Below are 16410 nucleotides of genomic sequence, written 5' to 3'. Positions count from 1 at the left end.
GGAGTGCGGCGCTGCTGTTTAAACACACACAGGGGAGCCAGGCAGCTAACCATGGTGAATGTAAAGAAACGGAAAGGTCGGGTCGTGATTGACTCTGACTCGGAGGATAGTGCAAGCGATGATAATTTGGATCAGGTAGGAATATCATTCATGTGAATGTGATCCAAAAACCTCGCTGTTTACCGATCTCTGAGGCACTAAGGTATCAGAACTGTGTGTGTTGAAGTCCCATGCTAAGTGATGTGGGAAAGCTAGCTGGTTAGCAGGGCCCTGTTTTGGGGCGTCGTGTTGGTTTTGAGACAATTACACCTGAATTTGGCATATTTGACGTGCTTTTTATTGCTGCCTGCAGTACGCGGGTAATTCGGCTTTACAAAAGTGGCCGCGTGCGTTTAGAACCTTTTCTGCTTCATGACGTCACAGCGCCGCGGCTAAACTTCTATTTATGTTGTAGCTGTAGAAATATGACGCGAGACTAGAGCGGACCGAAGGTTCTAAAACACGTCCCAGAAAGCAGCTTTTTAATTGGACAGTTAAAAGTCACCTGACACATGAAAAATAAAAATGGGAACGTTCAATAATAAAATTTACTGTTTTGTCAAAAGAGTTTAAACCAGATGTGTTTTATGATGTGCTGAAAACTGCTAATGGCCATTGTTTAGTTTTTTCCCTTTAAAGTTGCTTTCTTTAAACTTTTAAACATTCCATTAGGCAAAGAATAAGTAATCATTTGATTTGTGCTGATTTAAGCTAAATTAAAATGTTTTAATGTAGGGATGCCAGGTATGAGAGCTGACAGTTTTGCAGTTCATTTAGTCATTAGTAGCATTTGTGCAGTTTTGGTTTTTAACTTCAATTTTGAATTAATCAAAAATAACAAGAAATAAATAATTGAACATTTCTGTTGCTTTGTGACAGGGTGTTTCAATCTTTTATCCAAGGAACACAAAATATGATCGTGTGTGTGTGTGAGGGACCCCATCCTAAAATTGAAAATGCATCTGTACAGTTTCTTGTATAAAGACCGAATTTATTTTGTAAATAAACAAACGCATACATAACTACATAACTAAATAGACTTATAAATACGCTTTGAAAAATATTTGCCGCCTTTTAAGTTACATTATTGCATTATTTTCTACTACCTATGGTACTGTACTGTTTAATTTTTTTCAATTCTATTTTTTTAAATTAAATTATTTACTTCACATCATTTATTTAAAACTTTTGAGTTACTTTTATAGTCTTCTATAATGTGTATATTTTCATTCTATTATTTATTTAGTGTTACATTTTTACACAGTTTTTTCATTAAAATTTCCCACAGACACCCTAGCACTCCCTTGTGCTCTCCTGGGGTCCCCGGGCCCCATTTTGAAAATCCCTGCTCTATGGTGAACAAATTAATTTGAACCATGATACGCCCCCTATAGGCAGAAATCCCTAGAATACATCACAACAACCTGTGCGTTTCATTTTCATTTCAATGGTGTTGACAAATTATAGAGCTAGCCAGCTAGCAGACAAACAGAGCACAGTACAAACACTAACAACAGTGTGATTACTGACACCTATATAGAAATTCAAGTTCTTTTTGAATTTCATACACTTGATATTGCATGCATATAATATGCTGAGAAGTTCAAAAGTGAAAAACTGAAATGTTATAAATACTAACTGATTAAATAAGTACCATTTCCCTTAATCACAGGTCATAATTGGACTATAAACCCCATGCTCAGTGGAGTTTGACATCTGTCTGTGCATTAGACTCTAGCCATATAGTATCTTATTATTAAGAGTGTTGGATTATAGCTATCCCAAATCCCTCTGTGTTATGTGTTCTAGTACTTCAGGATAAAATTAGCACATAAGCAGACACCCTGACAGGCACACTCACATATCACTATTCAGGTTCATTAAAATAATAGTACAACTGCTTTTGTTCTTCATAATAGCTGTACAGCATTGTTTCTGCTGCCACACCTGCACTACAAGCTTTGAACATAAAGCAACATTTTGTGGAGAAGGATAGATTCCATTATGACAGCTTGTCCATTTTCTTATTTTTTAATGAACAGCAAAGAAAGGGGATTCATCAAGTACAAAAAAATATAAATTGGTGCTTGAAAAAAATTGTAACTGTCAATCTTCCTCTGCTTTTTGCAGGAGCTGCTGTCTCTTGCCAAGAGAAAGCGTGTGGATTCTGATGAACAGGAAGAGCCTGTTAGTAAACCTGCCGCCTCCACAGACTCTGAGACATCAGACAGCGATGATGAGGTATAAAGCGTTTCTATTATTATTAAATGTTGGTGCTGATTTTTTTGGATGTTTTCCGTGCAATTAAACATTTTGGCTATTCAATACATTTGCCTGAACTGTCCAGAAATATCAATCAGAAAGTTTAGAGTTGGGGAAACACAGTGGTTCATACTCCTCACAACTGGCCTGTTTTATCTGATGTAATTTTATCACTTCACAAATAAAGGGACTAAGCACTAAATTACCACCACAGTTTTGCTGCATTAGTTACTGTGAGTGAACTTTTCAATCCAGTGGTTTACCTCAGGACTAATGGTATTCTAGGATGTCTGCTAAATCATTACATCAGCACCTTACATCGGTGTGTCCATCAATTAGGGATGCACGATATTGGATTTTTGCCGATATCCGATATGCCGATAATTTTCAATTAGTTTTGGCCAATAGACAATGCCGATACTGATATCAGAGCCTTTGTTTTGTCTCAAGATGCACACCAATAATGTTTTTTTCTAAGAATGTTTATAAAAATTACTAGGGCTGTCAACTTTAGTCGACTAATCGGTCGATGCCGTCTTGGTCGACTGACATTCTCATTGGTTGACCAGTTGTATAATTTTTTTTATTTATTTTTTTCACCAATAAAGAAATTTTCATTGATTTACTCCTTGATATTTATTCCTTTTATTAGCAGTTATATATCACTGTATTCTAAATATAATTAGCCTATGTTTTATCCCCAACTTTAAATGCTTTAATTTAGGCTATTTTATAACAGCGCCACAGTTTAGCGCACCACGAACACTCGGGAACCGCACCTGTGGCTGGCTGCACTGCTGCTTTGCGCTCAGTAAGGAATATAGGATTGTGTTTTCTTACGTTTTTGTTTTTATTTGTACACTTGACGCGTTTGAAAATAGCCTAAATAATGTAACAAAACGAAAATAAATCTTTAGGCCTTCCTACTATACAGCCTATTATTTAGGGTTGTTTTTAAGGCTATTTGGGTTTTTTGTGTGTTTGTTTTAAAACGCCTAGATCGGCTGGACAAAAGTTAACCCATAGCTTTGAAAGTAGCTAAAGAAGAATATACAGCCTGTATAAACGAGAGCTTTTGTTAGGATTTTTCATTATTTGGCAGTTTTAGCAGTTATATTTTTTGTAGCGTGTGGTGTGGTCAGGTGCGCGATTGTGACGTCCTATTACTGTTTACTCTATCACACACCAACATTCTGTACTTGCATTCTCAGTTTAAATGCAGTGATCCAAAACAGTGACTCCAATCACCATTCAGGCTAAACTTTGCTTCAAGAATGAGCTACAATGCTGACGTGATCTAATTGCTAGCACTCTCTGAGCATATGTGAATTAAGGCCCCGATATACTTCAAACGAAGTTCGTTTTCGTTCTTCGTTTGGGGCAAATAGAACTCCGAAAAGGCTGAGCGACGGTATACTGTTTTCGAATATTCCAAAACCCCCGCGCTGCTGGAGGCGGGGTGTAGATTAATGTAAACATGTGTCGTGATGCTGGTGCGTATGCCCTAAACACAACAACGATGCAATGATGGTGTATCTAGGTCTTTTATTAAACTGGATAAATTATTACATGTTTTTACATTTTATGTGGTGTCATGATTTGATAAAAATAACGTTTTATTATTGTATGTTCTTTTGGCATTTCATTTACTCTGCCTTTTAAATTTGCTTATTGAAAGAACAACAGCAGGAGCAGCAGCAGTATGGTGTAACATTTATTTGAAACACATGTATTTGGTACTTGATACCTTATATCTTTACTCTTTCATTTCATTCTTTTCATGACTTTGGAAAACTTGCATCTGCTGTTTCTCTGTGTCGCTTTTTGCATAACTCCAGGTCATCGACACCAAGCTTCGTTGCAATTTCTTTCTTGGAGTTAAATGCTTTCTCTGAATGTTTAAAGTCTCCCCGCGAGCGATAGTACAGGTGCAGATATATTTGTGGGAGCTCAGCTATTCAACAGTGTATTTATGTTGCTAGTGACTTGGAGATGTTGTTCTCCCACCTGACCTCCGTTGAATGAGAAATTAACCTGGTGAAAAAAATTGTCAAAGAAGGTGGAGCTCCAGAACACACCCACCGATTGCGTAATCGCAACAGATGAATGGTAACTCAAAGGTGTTTAGGAGCCAAAACGAACTTGCCCAGAAAGTTCGCTTTGGTGAGCGGTTTCGATCTGCCAAAACGAATTTCGTTTCGACCTGATTTTGTTCGAAATGACATCATATCAGTTCATATCAAATTTTCCCACACCATGATGTAGACATGTGGGGGAGTGTTTAAATGAGGTGTTTTAGGTGGGCGTGGTCGAGTTTTAACTTTTATAAAGAATATCTGTTTGGGTTTGAGACTTTATTCTTTGCAAATTTAGGGGTCTTATCTATGCACAAACCGCTTTTAAAACTCCAAAGAGAAAGGAAAACTTGAAATCGCATCATCTGACCCCTTTAATGAAATAATATTCTAAATAATAAACTAAAACTGCCAGTAAGTGGTGGTAAATGTCTTAATGATTAAGTCATCGAGCCATTTATTCATTTGATTCGTTCAAATGGCTGATTTATTCAGGAGTGAAGTAAATGGTTCTTTATGAGAGGTCCATTGACTCATTAGGCTTGTTCGACTTGAATCGGATCATCACCATCACATCGATCAGTGTGTGACATTAAAGTACCGCAAGAGCTACAGAGAGCAGACGGCTTCTTATGCTTTTGAATCGCTCTTGCTGTACTTTAATGTCATAAACCGATTGGTCAGTGCAGCACCGCTTCAAATCCAACGCGCTTATGGCAAATCGTTCAACACACCAAATGGTTTACCCAATTTGTTCAAAACATGCATTAAGAAATGAAATGCCTCTGTGTGTTGCTCGGAGACGAAAAGTTCTGCTTTGTCTTTATATTTTCATTAGCAAAATTGAGCAAAACAGACAACACTGTGTCTAAAATAACACAATATTCATTTCTTATTTACTAAAATGTTGTATAAGATCAGTATCACATTTGCACTCCTGTCATATTGCACTTAGCCTAGTGCTCATTGATGTGAATATGAGACAAAAACTGAAACGGGCATTTTTGCCCCATATCTTGAATTTTAGGGACATTCAAACTACGTTCTCAAGGCTCCATCATGCATTGAGTTGTTGCCCTGCCTCATATTTGTCATCGCTCAACTGTATGAAATGTCAGATGACCCACATACAGTGGAGCAAATAAGTATTTGATACACTGCCGATTTTCCCGAAGTTTTCCCACTTACAGAGAATGGAGAGATCTGTAATTTTCATCGTAGGTACACCTCAACTGTGAGAGACAGAATATTAAAAAGAAAAATCCAGAAAATCACATTGTATGATTTTTTAATAATTAATTTCCATTTTATTGCATGAAATAAGTATTTGATACAATAGAAAAATAGAACTTAATATTTGGTACAGAAACCTTTGTTTACAATTACAGAGGTCAGATGTTTCCTGTAGTTCTTGACCAGATTTGCACGCACTGCAGCAGGGATTTTGGCCCAATCCTCCATACAGGTCTTCTCCAGATCTTTCAGGTTTTGGGGCTGTCGCTGGGCAACACGGAGTTTCAGCTCCCTCCATAGATTTTCTATTGGGTTCAGGTCTGGAGACTGGCTAGGCCACTCCAGGACCTTGAAATGCTTCTTACGGAGCCACTCCTTGCCCTTGCTGTGTGTTTGGGGTCACTGTCATGCTGGAAAACCCAGCCACGACCCATCTTCAATGCTCTTATTGAGGGAAGGAGGTTGTTGCCCAAAATCTCGCGATACATGGCCCCATCCATCCTCCCCTCAATACGGTGCAGTCGTCCTGTCCCCTTTGTAGAAAAGCACCCCCAAAGCATGATGTTTCCACCCCCATGCTTCACGGTTGGCATGGTGTTCTTGAGATTGTACTCATCCTTCTTCTTCCTACAAACATGGCGAGTGGAGTTTATACCAAAAAGTTCTATTTTGGTCTGATCTGACCACATGACCTTCTCCCATGCCTCCTCTGGATCATCCAGATGGTCTTTGGCAAACTTCAGATGGACCTGGACATGTGCTGCCTTGCGCAGGGGGACCTTGCGCGTGCTGCAGGAGTTTAATCCATGACGGTGTAGTGTGTTACTAATGGTAACCGTTGAGACTGTGGTCCCAGCTCTCTTCAGGTCATTGACCTGGTCCTCCCGTGTAGTTCTAGGCTGATCCCTCACCTGTAGCACATCCCAGCCTTGTGCAGGTCTACAATTTTGTCCCTAGTGTCCTTAGACAGGTCTTGCCCATAGTGGAGAGGTTGGAGTCTGATTGATTGAGTGTGTGAACAGGTGTCTTTTATACAGGTAACAAGTTCAAATAGGTGCAATTAATACAGGTAATGAGTGGAGGATAGGAGGGCTTCTTAAAGATAAACCAACAGGTCTGTAAGAGCCAGAATTCTTGCTGGTTGGTAGGTGATCAAATACTTATTTCATGCAATAAAATGGAAGTTAATTATTTAAAAATCATACAATGTGATTTTCTGGATTTTTTTAATATTCTGTCTCTCACAGTTGAGGTGTACCTACGATGAAAATTACAGATCTCTCCATTCTTTGTAAGTGGGAAAACAAAGAAAAATCGGCAGTGTTTCAAATACTCATTTGCCCCACTGTAGGTCTGGGGTGGGGCAAGTGCATTAAAGTTCCCCTATTATGGGTTATGAAAGGTTCATATTTTGGTTTTGGTAGTCCCCAACAAGGGGTTGACATGCATGCAAGGTCAAAAAACACTTTCATTTTCTTATAATATGCATTTATTTTTACATTATTTGCTCAACGACTCCCAAACAATTCGCTCAACGATTAATTTTTCCAAACCTCTCCTTTGCATGATGCTAATCTGCGGTGATTGGTCAGCAGTGTTTGTGAGCTTTTAACACTCCTAAAGTGGCATTTAGTGGCAAAGAATGAATTTGCACTTTCATTCAGACCAATGCGAAAATCAAGTTTTCGCAGGTCTGCGCGCATAACAAGTGGGCGTGCAATATGCTAATGTTTCAAGTTGACGTCAACATGAAACGGCTTGGGATTCGTTTTAAAAACGACTCGTTTCAATGATTTAGAGTCGACTCTTTCTTTTGAGAGACAATAACTTTATACACGGTGCACTTTCAGATTTTTCAGATATTTTCATTTACTTAGAGCTTTGTTACACACTGCATGAAAGGTAATTTAAAAGAAATCCATAATAGGGGCACATTAATTGACCATTACATCTCGATTACATCTCTTACCGACAATTAATCAATTGTCAATTAAACGTTGACATCCCTAATGGGTAGTATGAATGAAATTCTGATATACACCATGTTGTTATTGTCACATAACTTATCAGCATCAGTTACGTCGTTTCACTGGCATTCATAAATTCTCTCCTGTGGCCTCATGGGATAATGTTTGTGTCCATCGAATTCACACTTCAGAATCACGCCGGAAATAGTTAGTCATCTGGGTGCTTTTTCGCATACAGTGAATTCGGACATACTTCTCTTTTGTTGTTTTTTTTGCATACTGTGTGGTAGGGAAATATGCATTTTCGAATGCGTGGCATGAGTTTAAACACTTTTTTAGTTGAAATCGTAATTGAGCCCTGTTATAATTCTGGAATCACTTTACAATATGGGTTAAATTTGTTATCTTTATTTAGATGCATTCATTTTCATGAACTAACAGTGAACAGTCATGTTTTTTTCAGAATTTATTCATTTAGGTTAATGTTAATTTAGAAATATACTATTGTTTGTTGGTTATCCATGTAAATAATGCCTTGTTTTGTTTAATATTAGTTCATGATTCCAAAATCAACTTGTAGAAATCCCACAATACTTAATTCATTGGGGGAGCTATTTCTGTGCTGTTGCTTATTTGAAATGCTTTTATTATGGGTCTGAAGTAAATCCTTAGTGTCCATGTGAAAATGTGCTTGTAAATTAAATGTGTTACCGTTGTGTTCTATTGATCTGTTAGTGGACTGTTGGAGGCACTAAAACCAAAAAGAAAGGGAAGCCTAGCAAAGGGCCTGAAAAAAAGAACACAGTCAAGAAGCGAAAGGGCAAGACGGCTTCATCCGGCAGCTCAAATGGAGACAGTTCAGCAGAGAGTTCGGCTCCAGAGGAGGGTAAGGCAGCGATTTGGATTCTGTAATGCTGTGTTTCAATACAGCACTGGAACTGGAACAGTAAAGTTGATTCTCCCTGCTTTACGTTTTTTAAGGTGAGGTGTCAGACTCCGACAGTAACAGCTCATCCTCCAGCTCGGATTCTGATTCGTCGTCAGAGGATGAGGTTTTCCGCGATGGTTATGGAGACGATCTAATGGGGGATGAGGAGGACAGGGCCCGTTTGGAGCAGATGACGGAAAAAGAAAGAGAACAGGAGCTGTTTAACCGTATAGAGAAGAGAGAAGTCCTCAAGAGGAGGTGAGAAGAATTTCAGAGCTCATATCTTGAGCAACCAAGGCCTGAATTTGTTTTACCATTTTCGTACTTGCAAGAAAAGGCAGAACTGAGAAATTAGCCTAAATTACATGTCTTTAGAAAAGGGTTATTGCAAATAAAAAGAGCATTAAATTATTGCAATATTCACAATGTTGTATTCGGTGTTTTGTTATTATTATTTATATACTATTAAATAGTATTTGTTAATATTTGAATTAGCTTTTGTTTTTAAATTTTGGATTTAATTTTAGTTTAGGTTGTAGTAATTGTTATGTGGTGTTGTTTTTAAATATTTTATATTGCTTTAATTTGATTTAATTTACGTTTTAGTCATTTTAGTACTTAAACTGATTTCAGTTAGTTTCCAAAGCTTTTGAATTAAATTTTTTTTATAATTTAATATTTGTATTTTATTTTATTTTAGATTTATTTTAATGATCAACAATTATTTTTGTTAACATTAGCCAGTGCATTAGGTATCAGTTACTGACAATTATTTTTAATAGTTTTAGTTTTACTTTACAATAACAACACTGGTTGTATTGTGCAGAAATTATTTCAATCTACCTATGAATGGACAGAATTTAATACATTTTTAAAGAAACTGTGCTTATCACCAATGCATTTCTCCCAAGGTTTGAAATCAAGCAAAAACTGAAAACGGCAAAGAAGAAAGAAAAGGAAGAAAAGAAGAAGAAACAGGAGGAGGAGCAGGAGAAGAGAAAACAGTCTCAGGTCCCTGACACTCAGGTGGTAAGTAAACTATGTAGACAACAAGTCCTTCCAAAAACATATAAATGCAAATATGGTCTGACACTTTTGTTTTTTTTCTTACTGTTCATGCAGGTGATGTCCCATAACAAAGAGAGACGGATCAAGAGAGACGAGAAGCTGGACAAGAAGTCACAGGCCATGGAAGAGCTGAAAGCAGAAAGAGAGAAGAGGAAAAACAGAACTGGTAAGTTTTTAATTTCTTATTGTTGATCAAACAATGTTGAATAACAAACTGGGAATGAAAATAAGAATTCATGATAACTAGATGTCACTCGCATACAGCATGATGCTACTACAATTTGGCATTCTAACGCTTGAAACATTTATTGGGCATAGTGCCTACTGTTTCCCAGCTCTTTAAAAAAAAAAAAAAAAAAATACAGTAAGCAGAATAAAGTGTACTGTGCAGAAAATTAGTATTCCATAGCCAGTGTTGCCAGTGTCTGATTTATAACATCTTACATTTCAGCTGAGCTCCTTGCCAAAAGGCAGCCACTGAAGACAAGTGAGGTCTACTCAGATGATGAAGAGGAGGAGGAAGATGATGATGACAAGTCTTCAGTAAAGAGTGACCGCAGCTCAAGATCATCATCTTTTGATGAAGAGGAGGAGTAAGTATTAGATGACATGTTAACCTTCTTAGTATAAAGCAACAAATTGGACAGCTTAAATGATTTTGCATTATCAGTTTAAAAATAAATAAATAAATAAATAATTTAAAAAATAATTACATGGTAATTAAAAATGTGCTTATAGAGATATACACTACTATTCAAAATTTTTATGTTTTAAAAATACATCAAAAACAGTAATATAGTGAAATATTATTATAATTTAAAATGCAACTTATTCCTATAATATAGCAAAGCTACATTTCAGCTTATCAATGTAAAAAACTGTTGTTGTTTTTTTTTTAATGTGTGGGTGTATATATGTATATATATGCACATGTTATCAACTACGCACCTGTGTTTTAGGAAAGAGGATGCTCCGCCCAAGTCACAGCCAGTGTCATTACCAGATGAATTGAATCGGATCCGGCTGTCCCGACACAAGCTGGAGCGCTGGTGTCACATGCCGTTCTTTGCTAAAACTGTCACTGGTTGTTTTGTTCGAATTGGCATTGGAAACAGCAGCAGCAAGCCTGTTTATCGGGTCAGTGCAAAATTTCACATCCTTTTCATGTTAAACATCTTTCAGCTGTTGTGCCACAACAAACAAATGCAACCTGAAAGCACACATTTTAAGATATAAGGTGCAATATACAGAATTATAGATTGAATTTCTGAAATGAAATCCTGCAGGTGGCTGAAATCATTGATGTGGTGGAGACGGCTAAAGTTTATCAGTTGGGGTCCACACGGACAAATAAAGGCCTTCAGCTCCGGTAAGTTTGCACTGGAAAACTAAATGTATATACGTTCATCTCTTAAGGCTGTTTCACACTGAGCGTGATGCAAAAAAGCGCGACGAATTGCCGACGAACGGTGCTTTCACACCAAGCGCCAAAACAATTGATCGCCTTGTGCTAATTCATGCCTGCACGCTAGGTGGCGCCAACCAACAGTGCATTTTTCCTCGGATATGTACCATCTTATATATGGATTTAACATAGTCTGCTGCTCAATATACAGCATTAAATTAAGATAAATAAAGTTTGGTTCTACACCAGAAATACAAACCATCTATAATGCTTTCAATAATATATCTTAAAATATTATTAGTGGGTGGTGATGGCGCAGTGGATAAGACGCATGTCTTTGGTGTGAGAGACCCGGGTTCGAATCCACTGTGAGACACCAATGTGTCCCTGAGCAAGACACTTAACCCCTAGTTGCTCCAGAGGCGTGCGACCTCTGACATATATAGCAATTGTAAGTCGCTTTGGATAAAAGCATCAGCTAAATGAATAAATGTAAATGTAAAATATAAATAGAGGTACAATTTAGCATCTAGCTAGTAGCTACACTTGAAAATTTGCGATTGTTTTTTTTTGTTACTTTTTTTTGGTTAAACCCCACTTAAAACCATCATTGAGTGCTTGTAATAACTTCTGATTTTGATCAAAAGTTGACTTTGATTCTGTAATAGGCAGACATGCACTCTTTGTATGTTTTATAATGGATTGAACACTACACCTGCTTATAATTTGTCATAAACATCCTTTATTGTTAAGAAAATACCATGAGCTACACACGTGGTCAGAATAGTTGGTACCCTTGGTAAATATGATCAAAGAAGGCTGTGAAAATAAATGTGCATTGTTAATCCTTTTGATCATTTATTTTAAAGAATCACAAAAATCTAAGCTTTCATTGGAGAATAAGAATTTAAAATGGGGGGAAATATCATTATGAAATAATGATTGTGCAACAGCTGCTGCTCCGGGAATGTGATCTAAGCTCAAATCTGATGGACCTTTTTCACATTTTCATTTTTCACTTTTTCACATATCACAGTTAGGTAAACTTCTTTCTATAGCAGTGAATTGCAAAAAAGAAACTCCACAGTATTGTTTTTACGACCCCCCCCCCGGGTAACGGTAGTCAGAAGAGAGATCGATACTGCTGTCACTCCCATAGACGCTGTATTAGAAACACCCTTGCATTAGTGTTAACTAGTTGTTTGTAATTTAATGCAAGGTAATATAATACAAAAGTATAGTGCGATAAATGTAATTATTATTTTTTTTTATTATTAAAATATAAAACAGGACAAAAATAATAATTTGCGCTATTTCGTGCCACAAATGGTCGTGTCTGGTGTGAATAGACCCATAGGGTTCTGTTGTTTCAATTCAAAAGCATTATTCTCACCAAATTTTCACGTTCGGTGTGAAAAAGCCTTTAGTCTTCCAAAATGATTTAATGTGTATTGCATGCTTGCAGACATGGAAATGACACGCGGGTCTTCAGACTTGAGTTTGTGTCCAATCAGGAGTTCACTGAAAACGAATTCATGAAATGGAGGGAGGCGGTAAGTTTTGTGTAGCTGCATTTTAGGTTAATTGTAGAACTGCAGTCAACCTTTAGCATTATGGGATGTGCATGAACAGTAGTAACCTTGTTGCTGCCCCATAGATGATGTTAGCAGGAATGCAGCTTCCTACTCTGGATGAGATTGCCAAAAAAGAGCAGTCCATCAAGGAGGCGGTCAACTACAAATTCAATGACAAAGACATTGAGGATGTATGTCACGGTGATGTCGTTTCCTATTGTCTTTAATATAGGATATTTTGTTGGTTGTCAGTTTTATCAATGTATAACAATGTGGTTCTGTTTTTTATTTTTATTAATACAGATTGTCAAAGAAAAAGACAGATTCCGAAAGGCTCCACCAAACTACGCCATGAAGAAAACGCAACTTCTTAAAGAGAAGGTTGTAATGTTTCTAAAATATCACGACAAGTAGATAATTGGTGTGTGTTTCTATTTGAGCGCATATTTGAGATCTCATGCTCATCTTGTGCAACTTGTGTGTGCAGGCCATGGCTGAGGACAGTGGTGATGGAGAGAAGGTTAAAGTGCTGCAGGATCAGTTGAATGAGCTGGAGGAGAGGGCAGAAGCACTTGACAGACAGAGAACCAAAAACATCTCTGCCATCAGGTCAGAAAAGTGAAAGTAAAGTGAAGTGTGGCAAAGTATGGTGACCCATACTCGGAATATGTGCTCTGCATTTAACCCATCCAAGTGTACACACACACACAGTAGTGAACACACACACACACCCGGAACAGTGGGCAGCCATATTGCTGCGGCACCCGGGGAGCAGTTGGGGGTTCGGTGCCTTGCTCAAGGGTCTCACCTTAGTCGTGGTATTGAAGGTGGAAGAGAGCGCTGGTTATTCACTCCCCCCACCTACAATTCCCGTCGTACCTCAGATTCGAACCCGCAACCTTTGGGTTACAAGTCTCCAACCATTAGGCCATGACTGCACATACACTACTACTACTACTACTACTACTATTATTACTCACTAGGCAACTACTCAATAGTTTTAGCTCAGTAGTTTTAAATAACTTTAAATTTTTATTATTATTATTAATACATTTTAAAATGTAACTTATTTTTGTTATGTAAAGCTGAATTTACAGCAGTCATTACTCCAGTCTTCAGTATCACATCATCCTTCAGAAATCATTATAATATGCTGATTTGGTGCTCAAGGAACATTTATTATTATTATCACTATTGAAATCAATAAATATTAATTAATATTTTTGTGAAAATGTGATTTTGTTTTCTTTGATGAATAGAAAACAGCATTTATTTGAAATAGAAATGTTTTGTAACATTATCATTGTATTTACTGTGACTTTTTATCAATTTGGTGTGGCCTTGCAGAATGAAAGTAGTAATTATTATTATTTTTTTTTTTAATTACCTCTAACCTGTCCTCTTCATAATAATTTTTAGTTTTTTTCTTTTCCAGCTATATCAACCAGAGGAATAGGAGTTGGAACATTGTGGAGTCTGAGAAGGCATTGGTGGTAGGTGTTCCTCTCAGGATTTTATTTTATGTGATTTATTTGACCTTTTTTTTGTGCTGTTACTCTCCTAAAGAACATTCTGTAATCTGAAATGTCCTGGTTGTGTTTCAGGCAGAGGGTCAGAACGCGAAGAACCAGCAGATGGATCCGTTCACCAGACGGCAGTGTAAACCAACTATGGTGTCTAATGTGAGGCATCTTTCTGTCAGCTATGCTGCTTTTCTTCACTCTTAAGCTCATCCTTTTTTGGTCATTTGAAAAAAATGAATTCTCTCTCTTTCTTCCTCAGGCGAGAGATCCTTCAGTCCATGCTGCAATTTTAGCTCATCTCAACCAGAAGTATGGTTCAGGCTCAGGCCAAGACAACAGCCAGCAGGCTAATATACAGGTAACACGCGCACAAACACGCCCACAGCAACATGAGCCTGTTCTGACCCAGAATTCACTTGCTTAATTTGTTTATTATGCAGGGCCAGCCTAACCAGAAAGACAACGACGTTACCAAGCCAACCAGTGACCTCTCAGAGGACCTTTTTAAAGTTCATGACTTTGATGTCAAAATTGACCTGCAGGTTCCTAATGCTGGTAAGTTTGTCTCAGATCTAATAGCCATATTTGATTTTAATATTTTTGAAAGCAAAAATAAGCAGTGCATTGCATTAAAAAAAAGAAAGAAATTAATAAGTTTGTTCAGCAAGGATGCATTAAATTGATCAAAAGTGATAGAACCATTTATAATGTTACAATTTCTATTTCAAATAAATTCTGTTCTTTTCAACTTTCTCTTAATCAAAGAATAACTAAAAAATGATCACAGTTTCCACAGAAATATTAGGTTTATTGTTTGTTGAGCATCAAATCAGTGTATTAGAATGATTTCTGAAGGATTATGTGACACTAAAGACTGGAGTAATGATGCTGAAAATTCAGTTTTGCCAACACAGGAATAAATTACGTTTTAAAATATCTTATAATAGAAAAGCTATTTGAAATAGTAACAATATAGTATACTATTACTGTTTTTTTAAGAGATTTATTTCAAAAACATCAAACCCCTAACTTTTGAACAGATGTGTAAATGATTCTGATCCTATCTGATGTATTAAAATCTACAATTGATTTCAATCATCCACAGAATCAAAGTCTTTGTCGGTGAGTTCGAATGCATTACCTGTTAAAGATGGAGCACCACGCCGATCTCTCAACCTGGAGGACTACAAGAAGAGACGAGGACTCATCTGACCTACGTTTTGTTTTTTGTTTTTTTTATCCTCTCTGCATGATTGGACACCAGTGCCGGGGGTCTACGGCTGCGGCCACCCCTGTGTGTGAGTGTCTTTGGGGAAAGTATGTGAACGTGTGTAAGAGAGTGTATGATAAAGAGAAAGAATAAGTGCATACCTTTAAGCCCGAGCGTGTCTGAGACTGTGTGAGTTTGTGTGTGTGTTTCACCTGTTTGTAAGAGGAAATATTGATGAACTTTCAGGTCTTTTCCTGCGAAGGGTCACTTTTTGAGAGATGAAAAGTCCTGAGTTATTTACAGCGTGTGCAGACGTGAGAACAGAAATGCGTTACCTTTGATTCTCCTTTTCGTACCAGTGTATTCAGCATATTTTGTCCCTCTCAGACACTCTCAGAAACGGCCCTTTTATATCCAAGCTTGTGAATGACTATCTTAAAGGACACTATTAAAAAAAGACAACACAAATCTTGGGCTTTTTGGAAAGTTGCAATTAGTTGTCAATAATGTGATTGGGTCTGCCTCGCTCCCTCATTCCTCCTGAAAAAGCTCTGAAGTTTTTTCTTTTCTTCTCTCAACTCATATGTACTGGGTTGCTAGGACAGTCCTGCTTAACTCTGCTTGCTGGTTCAGAGGCCAAGGAGCCAACCAATCAGAGAGGGAGTTTGATAATGACATCACACTCCCTAAATATAAACGTTTGTTTCATGTAAGACAATGATCAAATAAACGTGTCTGCCATGGACAAGAAAACTTTTTTTTTTTTTACTGCTCTTTTTTCCCCCCTTCCATATTCCTCTGTCTCCCTCAGAGCTGATGTAAGTGTTATTGATCATTAATTATTGATGAAGTCTTTTAGTCCGTTCTGGTATTATTGTGGCATGCCTTGTAAATAAGCGATCTTGAGTGAGGATGACTGAATAAAGGAGGAACTGTTTCATAATTCACGTGCTTGTGTATTTACTCTTCAGAAGGTTCTTTTTTAATTTTGAAAATCTTGTGTTAGAAAAATAATTTAACAAGACTTAATTGGATGATATTGAAAATGCAGTAAAACCCTATAAATAATCGCCAGTAGATATCCCAAGAAAATGTTTTGTTTGAAACATTTTGATTAGAGAAAGCA

General features: G+C 37.2%; 1 protein-coding gene across 1 annotated transcript; it reads left to right on the top strand.

Moving 5' to 3' along the window:
• The first annotated feature begins 3 nt into the window (after positions 1-3).
• On the top strand, positions 4-16229 carry LOC306882476 (RNA polymerase-associated protein RTF1 homolog). Its single transcript, XM_079437119.1, has 18 exons — positions 4-135; positions 2170-2280; positions 8312-8462; positions 8558-8762; positions 9416-9533; positions 9627-9738; positions 10024-10165; positions 10532-10709; positions 10859-10941; positions 12443-12530; positions 12635-12742; positions 12855-12932; positions 13039-13160; positions 13987-14044; positions 14156-14233; positions 14334-14432; positions 14515-14629; positions 15180-16229. Exons 1-18 carry the CDS (start codon positions 52-54, stop codon positions 15284-15286), a joined length of 2037 nt encoding a protein of 678 aa, XP_079293245.1. The 5' UTR covers positions 4-51; the 3' UTR covers positions 15287-16229.
• Positions 16230-16410: the final 181 nt, after the last annotated feature.

This window comes from Barbus barbus, assembly GCF_936440315.1.
Source record: "Barbus barbus genome assembly, chromosome: 16".
NCBI lineage: Eukaryota > Metazoa > Chordata > Actinopteri > Cypriniformes > Cyprinidae > Barbus > Barbus barbus.
Note: the sequence above shows the minus strand (reverse complement) of the source record. Positions and strands in the feature narration are given on the sequence as shown.

What these genes read in the sequence shown, in the direction of transcription:
- LOC306882476 (XM_079437119.1), top strand. Translation starts at nt 52, where the DNA reads ATGGTGAATGTAAAGAAACGGAAAGGTCGGGTCGTGATTGACTCTGAC. An exon ending in TCATGAAATGGAGGGAGGCG is followed by an intron (nt 12,531 to 12,634) that starts GTAAGTTTTGTG and finishes GCTGCCCCATAG; the next exon opens with ATGATGTTAGCAGGAATGCA. An exon ending in CGCAACTTCTTAAAGAGAAG is followed by an intron (nt 12,933 to 13,038) that starts GTTGTAATGTTT and finishes TTGTGTGTGCAG; the next exon opens with GCCATGGCTGAGGACAGTGG.